We start from the raw sequence: 10,672 nt of genomic DNA, 5'->3' as shown, positions 1-10,672 counted from the left end.
TGGCAAACCCACTGCCAATACCATAATGAATAGGCAAAAACTGGAAAGATTCCCTTTGAAATCTGGCACTAGACAAGGATGCACTCTCTCTCCACTCTTACTCAATATAGTATGGGAAGTTTTAGCCAGGGCAATCAGGCAAGAAAAAGAAAGAAAGGGTATTCAATTAGGAAAGGAGGAAGTCAAATTTTGCCTATTTGCAGACGACGTGATTGTATATTTAGAAGACCCATTCGCCTCAGCCCAAACTCTCCTTAAGCTGATAGGCAATTTCAGCAAAGTCTCAGGATACAAAATCAATGTGCAGAAACCACAAGCATTCCTATACACCAAGAACAGACTAACAGAGAGCCAAATCAAGAGTGAACTCCCACTCACAATTGCTACAAGAAGAATAAAATACCTAGAAATACAACTAACAAAGGAGGTAAAGGACCTCTTCAAGGAGAACTAAAAACCACTACTCAAAGAAATAAGAAGACATAAACAGATGGAAAAACATTCCATGCTTATGGTTAGGAAGAATCAATATTGTGAAAATGGCCATACTGCCCAAAGTAATTTATAGATTTAACACTAGCCACATCAAACTACCAATGACCTTTTTCACAGAACTGGAAAAAAATAGTTTAAACTCCATATGGAACCAAAAAAGAGCCTTCATAGCTGAGACAATCCTAAGCAAAAAGAACAAAGCTGGCAGCATCACACTGCCAAACTTCAAGCTATGCTATGAGGCAACAGTAATCAAAACAGCATGGTACTGGTATCAAAACAGAGACATAGACCAATGGAACAGAACAGAGGCCTCCGGAGCAACACCACACATCTACAACCATCTGATCTTCGACAAACCTGACAAAAACAAGCAACGGGGAAAGGATCCCCTGTTTAATAAATGGTGTTGGGAAAACTGGCTAGCAATGTGCAGAAAGCAGAAACTGGACCCCTTCCTGATGCCTTACAATAAAATTAACTCCAGATGGATTAAGGACTTAAACATAAGACCTAACATCATAAAAACTCTAGAAGAAAACCTAGGCAAGACCATTCAGGACATAGGCATAGGCAAGGACTTCATGACTAAGACACCAAAAGCAATGGCAGCAAAAGCCAAAATAGACAAATATGATCTAATTAAACTCCAGAGCTTCTGTACAGCAAAGGAAACAATCATTAGAGCAAACCAGCAACCAACAGAATGGGAAAAAATTTTTGCAATCTACCCATCTGACAAAGGGCTAATATCCGAATCTAAAAAGAACTAAGATAGATTTACAAGAAAAAAAAAAAAAAAACCATCCAAAAGTGGGCCAAGGATCTGAACAGACACTTTTCAAAGAAGACATATATGAAGCCAACAAACATTTGAAAAAATGCTCATCATCACTGGTCATTAGAGAAATGCAAATCAAAACCACATTGAGATACCATCTCACACCAGTTAGAATGGTGATTATTAAAAAATCTGGAGACAACAGATACTAGAGAGGATGTGGAGAAATAGGAACACTTTTACACTGTTGGTGGGAGTGTAAATTAGTGCAACTGTTGTGGAAGACAGTGTGGCGATTCCTCAAAGATCTAGAAACAGAAATTCCATTTGACCCAGCAATCCCATTGCTGTGTATATACCCAAAGGACTATAAATCATTCTATTATAAAGACACATGCACAGGCATGTTCACTGTGGCACTGTTTACAATAGCAAAGACCTGGAACCAACTCAAGTGCCCATCAATAATAGACTGGATAGGGAAAATGTGGTACATATACACCATGGAATACTATGCAGCCATAAACAATGATGAGTTGGTATCCTTTGTAGGGACATGGATGAACCTGGAAACCATCATTCTCAGCAAACTGACACAAGAACAGAAAATCAAACACTGCATGTTCTCACTCATAGGTGGGTGTTGAACAATGAAAACATTTGGATGCAAAGAGGGGAGCATCACACACTGGGCTCCCTTGGGGGTTGCTATGGGAGGGATCATGGGAGGGAGGGTGAGGGAGGGATAATGTGGGGAGAAATATCAGGTATAGGTGATGGGGGGATGGTGGCAACAAACCATCTTGCCATGAATGTACCTATACAACAGTCTTCCATGATCTGCACATGTACCCCAGAATCTAAAGTACAATTAAAAAAATAAAACAATGCCATGTTCTTTCATTAAGTCTCCAGTGGCTAAAAAGTTTGTTGTTCTTGAGCCTAGGTTTGGCTTCATTGGAACCTCCACCAACTAAATTCACATTAAAGCTAAAAATTAAATAAAACAAATCCAAATTAATACATGATTAATGCACTGCTTTTTAGAAAAGGATAAATAGAGCATTTTATTAACACTTTTTTTGCCGCAACAAAATGACAGTCCACAGATTTTCATTCAACACAACAAAAGCTGTGATCACATTACATCACTTTGAGGCACAAAGCAAAGGGTATTTTTATTTTCTTAAGGTAAAGAATAATTTGCATTTTTTAAACAACCTTTATGTTTTATATTCGCAGTAGCAGGGCCTCCAGTCACTAGCACAATACAATGAACAGATCAAGTATCCAGAATAGACAAAATACACCAAGAATATTTTGAGTTGAATTGGGAAATGCATTGTCAAAATTTTAGGACATCATAAAGAGGTCTGATGTTAGCTTTTTAAGAGAAAAAAAAAATCATTCCAACCACCCAAACAGCTACTACAAGCAAAATGAAGGTAATATACAGATAGGAAATTTTATGCATTGCACTTATTGCTTGGTACACAAATGTTGCAATTCTTGTTGAATTATATTAAGAAACAACAAGCAAAATGCCTCTTCCCCATCTAAAATTCTATGACTCTATGAAAGTAGAAATTGCAATTCCCTAACCCAACATTAGGTGTATGCTATTTTTGGTTTTGTATGATTTTTTAATTATGTTTCTGTGTATGGATATGTATAAGATATACAGATATATAGAGAAAGACAATTTTAATATAATTTATTGTCCTATATATTTAAGACAAATATTTCTTAATAGGACTTTAAATAATAAAATTTTCTACTTACAATATCTCTATGAAGTTTATCTTTCCATATTATATATAGCTCTGTGGCACAAGTTTCATATAGTATTTAATTATGAAGGAAGAAGGATATCTAAACCATTTTCTATCTCTTTGTTGTTAATATTGCATTTTAAGGGCTACATCTCCATAGTAAATTTCTTATTAGATTCTTTATGGTGTATATATCTCATTTTTTTCTAAGTTACAACCAGTACAAAGTTGTAATAAAAAATACATTGAAGTTTATTTCTTTTTATATTTTTTGCAAAATAGTTATGTGATACGCTACATGAAAAGTTTGATTTTATTGAAATGCGAAGTTTTTCATACTGTTAGGTAAATGGATGGAAGAACATGAAGCATACCCCTCAATTTACATGTTCTCTTTCACAGAAATAAGTGTTCATGCCCAAGCATTTCATAGAAAACATTGTAAGATATTCCTTTTGAGGGCTAACAAAATATCCCACATTATGCAATTCTAACAATTATTCAGTACAACTGTAGCTGATGGTTCACAATGTACTTCTTTAATTGAGAGATATCCCAACTCCATGATTTTCCTTAATAAATGTTGCTACAACCTGATGCAGCCAACTTGACAGTTTCCCTTTTTTTTTTTTTTAAAAAAAAAAAAAAAAAGCAGGACTTCTTTGTGATATCTTGCAATGCAGTGTAACAAATATATAAGTGCATTTTGCATGATCAAGTAGCTTTGGCTTCCTAACTTTTGTAGGATGAGATGTGCCAACTGTTTTAGTTGTGCTTTATTAAATAGTGATGAGTTTTAGCTCATATGAACCCAATGGGTAACTACTTGTTTCTACAGTTTTGACCAATTAACCTTTAAGTCACAAACGCAAGAATGAATGACTTGAATGGAAATGATGGAACTTCACAATTTTACAGATTGCACTTGATGGTAACCTCATGAGTTTGTTTTCATTTCATTTTTACAGCAAGACTTGCCTGGTTGTTATGTTTACATGTTTACATCATGTGGGTTTTGTGTGTGTGTGTGTGTGTGTGTGCAATCACAATGAATTTAATCACAAACACTAAAAATAAATCCAGTAATTGGCTTTGTTATGAATAATCATCTTGGTCCTTATAGCTATATGAGTCTTGTACTTCTCCTTGTACAAATTCCTCTTTCTTTTCCCAACCATTGGGCCAACCTCCATTGGCCTGTGTTGTGGCACCATAAGACTTGGTGGTACCATAATTTATATAATTTTGAGTAATGTCCCCTGTTTCTTCATCAAGTTCATCTTCATGAATAAATCCACATTTTTCTTCACTTGTTTCCTCAGGGTCTGCCCAGGGTTGTTTCTCTCCTGAGGCAAATATTGCATAAAATATAACTCCACCATAGTGGACTAGGGCAGCGATCAGGAAGACATACTGCCACTCTTCACGTGACTGCAGTGACAAAAAGCAGCACTGTGAGAAGAGACTCTCCACGATTTAAGCACCTAACATCTTTTCTGAATGCACCACTACTTAGTCTTCATAAAACACTATCTTTGGTCCATGTCCTGATGATGTAAAGCAAACACTCGCTATAACACTTCTGTAATACTATTACTTTTATTATTTAATTTTTTACATCTAAAAGTTTAGAAATAAAAGTCCAAATGTATCTACAGCCTGATGATTTTAAAAATATTCATAATCTCTTTTCATGTCCATTGATTTACTTATGTTATTATTTCATTTCTTTTGTTTCTTTACTTCTATTAACCAGATTTTTGAAGCTCTGCATACACATATAAGTACAAACAGCTGATGATAATATTCTTCCTTGGACAACTGCAGGGGAGTCTGAATTGAGGTTTACAAACAAAGCTAAGAAGACATCTGCTTGACTACTTTAAAAAGCCAGAGACAAAAGGGGTTTTTGTCACATCAGGGATATTAGAACTATCAAAAAGTGTTGAGAAACATATTGCTTATAGTTTGGAAAATGGACTTTCTCGGAATTCCCAAAAAGGTATTTTATTCTGAGCCTCATTTATCTTTCCCACTCAGAGATGTGGTGACTGGTCCAGAAAGAGAATGCCAAGGATAATATTTTAACTCTTTTTCCAAAAAAAAAAATTATCATTTGGAGAAACTGTCTTCTGTGACAAAACACCTGTTTTGATCATCTTACCTTATTCTTTGTCATTGCACCAACAATGATAGGACAAACCATTCCTGACAATGTGCCGACACCATTCGAAATGCCCATTAAGATACTGGCATATCTTGGAGCAATATCCAAGTGGTTAACATTGAAACCTGAAATACACACATAAGTTTTGAATCAGGGAATTCTAAACTTCTTAGAAGTAAGAACCTACAGAACCACTGATCATAGCTTCTTTAAAATGTATTGGGTACAGAGGATGTCCTTAATTACTTTGTGATATTTTCTCTTGGGGATATAATGAGAATGGAATGATGTATAAATTCTTATCCAATCCTTAATATGTGATACTAAGTCCACAGAGAGGAGGTAATGTTCTCTTAACAACAACAACAAAAAAGGCAGGTCAGGAGGAAATTGAGTATTAACAAATCTAAATGTTTTCTAAATATTTTATTGTCTTCATTTTCTAGCATAAATATTTGACTATTATTCAGTGTATCAAAGATGAATATGAAGATGTCTATAAAAAGATACATGTATGTATCTGTTATCAGCAGTCAAGATCAGAATGTCACAAGAACAAAGAAAAAAAATTATATCTTACCAGATATAGCAAATCCACTGAACCCCACTGCAAGTACTAAGAATGAGATTGCTACCCCTCTAGTATGAGAATAGCCAACGACCAGAAGCAGTGTGGCTTCCATGCCAAAACCTTCAGAAGCAAACACATAGAAATTATTCAGAAATTTTTGAAATTTTACCAATGAGCCAAAATTGCTAAAAATGTTCCAACTTATTGACCTAGAAATTCCACTTCAGAGAACCTATCTTCAAAAATAATAATAGTAATCATTTATCCTAGAGATTTGTGAAGCTTTCCTCACATTTCAGTTAAAACATCCAAAACAGCTTATAGTTTCAATGATGGGAAGAGGTAAGTTAGTTAGAAAAAATACAAATGGCATTATTAAGCAATTACTTAAAACTAGAAGTTACAAAAAGTTTGAAGATGAAAAAGTTGTTTTAAATGAACAACGAAGGAACAAATGTAACTGCCTCTGAGTAATTTGATATGTGTAGAAAAAGTTATTCACTCACGTAGGTTAAACTGATTGAACTAAAAACGTCCTTAGGGCCACTTACGTACTTACCACCACAATTCATGATCTTTCTCACTGTGGTAGTTGAAAGAATCTGCTTGCTTCTTAGAAAATCTGCAATTTGTCCTCCAATAGGCACAATAATTGTCATTACTAAGTGTGGCACAGCAGATAGCATGCCAACCTGACGAAAAGCAAGAAGGGGGAGAAATAGACATAACCATGAATAATGGGAGCAGTTTAATGGCTTTGGTTTTCTGAATCTGTCATCAAATCTTTACGAAAAAAGGAAGAAAAATACTGTTTCCAAATGACCACTTACTCATTCCTAGAATAAGTAATGCCTTCCACAGAATAAATGAGAAAATCTAAGAGAATTTACTTTGACCCCTTTCAACCTTCTATGAGAAGGTAATTTTTTTTTTTTGCTATGTTATGAGTCAGTAAATTTTGAGTATGAATCAACTCTTCTGATGTCATTGAAAGTGTTGGCACAAATACATCCTTAATGAAAGAAGGAAAGTGGCAATAGCGAGAGAGACAGAGTGAGGAAAAATACATTTGACACATCTCAAAGAGGCTGTATTTAAAATTCATTTTTAATTCATAGGGGACAAATGCATATTTGCATTTTAAATATATATCTCTTATGAGTTTATAGCACAGACATAATTTCTATAGAGTAAGATCCCAGATAATACAAATAAGTTCCTCAGATTTAAGTATTTTCTACATCAAATATCAATACTTGATCACATTTTTATATGAAATTAATGAAAAAAAAGTTTGACCATAAAAAATTGTGATCAAGTATTGATAGTATCACACTCAGTAATTGAATATAGTTTTTTCATTAATTTCATGCTAAATAGCCTAATTTAAAACTTCACCCACCAGGATCAGTTAAACACGTATTTTTAACTATTAATTACACACAAAGCACTGTGTTCTAAGAATTTTGGGGACCAGAAGTATAAATAAAATGCATTTAAATTATGTATTACCACATATGTGGACTTAATAAACTTTGAATGTAAACATATAAGGAACATTTTCTGTTTTTTTGTTTTGTTTATTTTCTTACTAAGTATATATTGAAGAACAATTCCTGGCAGAAAGTGTTTATTATTTATGTTTAAGTATGCCTTTGCAGTTACATTATTGAAGGTTTGAGACAAAGATTCTATTTTATTTTACTGGTGTATAGTATGGTATCACAATCATGGATTTGAGTTGTCATAATAATTACTTGTGAGAGTAAATGATTCCATGATAACTTAACCATTCAGGCTATTTAATGATCTCGTCCATCCCATATGGATGATTTTAATATTCTTCTTCTTAAATAAAGAAATTGAGACTCAGAAGTCTTAAGTGATTGTGAGAGCTAAATATTAAATCAGTTCTGAGTCCAAACACTGGGATCTTAGCCAGTATGTTTAGCACCACTACCGCTAGAAGGAAAAATCAAATACAATCAGACAATATATGTTAATGCACTTAGTCTAGTACAAAACTTGGTATGTAGCAGGGGTTCAACAGTGAGCTAAATAAAGCTGCCAGATAAACTGACATTAGAAAAAAAAATTATTGCTTTGAGACCAGCATCTTGAGAAAAGTACAGGGCTTTTTATTCTTCAGAGGGAGTAGATATATTTCAAGCGGTCAATGTATAGAAAGAAAACTTTGAACAAAAAAAATTCTGGAACACTCTATGTTAGGATTTGTATAGAATTACATGGCATGGTTTGGCATTTATAAAGGCAGGCTAAAAGCTTCGGTGTAACCACATTGCCTAAGTCCACAAAAACAACTTGCATTTTGACACAGTATTTGATACATCTGAAAAGTTTTTTAATTGAAAATCCCCTGTTATTTGCTATCTATTCAAACAATCATTTTGATTACTTTGGATAAGGAAAGAACAAAGCTATGGTTATTTTTTAACACTTTCAGCAAAGGGTGTGCAAAGGTCTATGGAAAATGCAAGGTGTTAACAATCTAGAGGGTTAATGAGACAGAAGTTTTAGACTATTTTGGCATATTATTTAACAGTTGAGGGTATTGAATATCCTAGCTTCTTAAAGAATACGTATATTCTCTGTATTTGATCTCAAAAGGGCCAAAGAGGTTTCAGAAGTTTATGAGTTATTCAGTGATCTTCTTGGCTTTTGGTGACTTATCATGAGTAATAACTTGCCACATGATCAAAATGATCAGAACCTTCCTAAGGATCATTTATGTCAATCACATAAAAGTTTGCTTATTATTTTAAGGTTTTGCAATGTTTTTGAGATTATTACTGCTTTAATCTTCATAGAAACTCCAGGTAACTAGATTTTTGCCCATCTTTCTTTTTGCTTTTCTGGGTCACAGTCTAGATTGTACCTCTTCCTATCTGATTCATGTTCTGTTCAGAAATAGCAGCAAAGCACAGCCAGCCAACAGTATTATTCTTCTCCCCTAAGTAGGAAGCTCAAAAGGAGTGGATATCTATTCTCATTTGGCTTGTCCCCGTAATTTCACCTTTCAAAGTGCTGGTTAAGCCTAGCACTGACCTACTGATATGCCATTTTCGAGGTCCTGAAAATGTTACATATAAGCATAGACTAATATATTAAATTATATATATATATATATATATATATACACACACACTTGACTAAAAATAAATAATATATATATATTTGACATATATTGTATTAGCCTATGCTAATATAAATATATATTACTATATATATATCAGTTAACTAATATAATTAACATATATAGTTAGCTGATATAAAATATACGTTATAATTTTATTTATATATATGGTACTATCATAACTAAGTCAGTATACTCAGAATGAAGATGAAGCCATTGCACTTTTTTTTTTTCTATAGGATACCCAATTTAACTAAAGGTGCAGAGAATGACCTTCCATGTAAATATTTTATTTATTTTACCTAAATTTGGCTGCACTTCTTAACGATGGTATTAATACCATTATTTAGAGATAAGATAATTGAAGCTGATAATTATTCAAAAGTCTGGTCAAGATTATATACCAATACTTTGCTGTAGAGCTTGGATTTGAAACCATGTCAGCCTAGACCCAAAGCAATTTCTCTCTGTTCTCCAGCATCTCCTATGCAAATTTTTCAGCTATGTCAGAATTTTTTAAACCAATCTAATTAGTATCTGAGGACCAATCTGTGGTGTGTGAACTTATCCACAATTTTAGTTAAAAATATAACTAATAAAGAAAATAAATCAATCCATCTGGTTAATTTATAATTAGTTTTTGCAAAATACCATTGCTTTTGCTCAAGCATTCTCAATCATCGGACATACAGGAGCAAAATGATCACAGTTTCATTAACATCAGTTGGTTTCCTCACTATCCCCTCTGAGACCTGGCTTTATTAATAGCCTCTCAGTGTCATATTTGTCCTAGATTATGAAAATGGACTAACACCTCCAGCAGTCTTTGTTGAGATGTATAACACCTCTCAGAGTTCCCAAAGGCTACCCTGGAATATTTGATCAGCTCCAGAGACAAGAGCTCTGTCTAAAGCAGCCATTCTTCTCAGGGATAGAGGAAACAGTTTCCTTAGAAACAGGAATTACAAAAGAGCTCTTAGAATAGCTATTCCTAAACTGAGGTTTTCTTAAGTCCCAGGTCTCAGATAGTCTTTCAAGTAGAGACAGAATATGAATAGCGAGCCCAGCTGGACTTATGTAATGACATGAAGAGAGATAGCAAGACCATTGCCAGCACAGACAATGTATTCAGGACTCAGCAAAGGGCTTGGCATAGAGATGGCATTGAGCAGATACTCACTAAATGCTTGAATGGATACATGATTTACCTGAATTTGAATGGCATAGTAAAGATAATTGAATGGAAATCAAAGAGTCTTTGTCTGAATTTGATTTTGTTATGTATTACCAGCATGGCTTTAAGCAGTTTAAATGTTTTCCCTAGTTTCTGTTTTCCCATCATTTTTAAATTTTATTTTATTTTATTATTTTTTTTTTAGGTGGAGTCTCACCTCTGTCACCTAGGCTGGAGTGCCATGGTATGATTTTGGCTCACTGCAACCTCAGCCTCCCAGGTTCAAGTAATTCTCCTGTCTCAGCCTCCTGAGTAGCTAATTTTTGTATTTTTAGTAGAGATGGGGTTTCACCATTTTGGCCAAGCTGTTCTCAAACTCCTGACCTCAAGTGATCCACCCATCTTGGCTTCCCAAAGTGCTGAGATTACAGGCGTGAGCCACCGTGCCTGGCCTTCCCATTGTTTCAACAGAAATGACAGTTGTTGTTTAAAAGGTCAACCAGCAAAGGTTGTTGATGAATATGAGAGTATTTTCTAAATTTTGAGTTTCTATATAAA

At 34.2% G+C, this 10,672-nt stretch overlaps 1 protein-coding gene across 1 annotated transcript in view; it reads right to left on the bottom strand.

Moving 5' to 3' along the window:
• Positions 1–2,104: 2,104 nt before the first annotated feature.
• The window catches only part of SLC17A6 (solute carrier family 17 member 6), a 43,371-nt gene continuing 34,803 nt past the window's right edge, over positions 2,105–10,672 (bottom strand). The window contains exons 9-12 of the mRNA XM_003919923.4: positions 6,346–6,478; positions 5,796–5,906; positions 5,213–5,340; positions 2,105–4,479 (exon numbers count right to left, since the gene is read on the bottom strand). Of these exons, the coding sequence (XP_003919972.1) occupies positions 4,144–4,479; positions 5,213–5,340; positions 5,796–5,906; positions 6,346–6,478 (708 nt within the window). The 3' untranslated portion in view covers positions 2,105–4,143. The remainder of the gene's footprint in view (positions 4,480–5,212; positions 5,341–5,795; positions 5,907–6,345; positions 6,479–10,672) is intronic.

This window comes from Saimiri boliviensis, chromosome 6 (assembly GCF_048565385.1).
Source record: "Saimiri boliviensis isolate mSaiBol1 chromosome 6, mSaiBol1.pri, whole genome shotgun sequence".
Classification (NCBI taxonomy): domain Eukaryota; kingdom Metazoa; phylum Chordata; class Mammalia; order Primates; family Cebidae; genus Saimiri; species Saimiri boliviensis.
The sequence above is the reverse complement of the archived record's forward strand: the minus strand, read 5'-3'. Positions and strand labels throughout refer to the sequence as shown.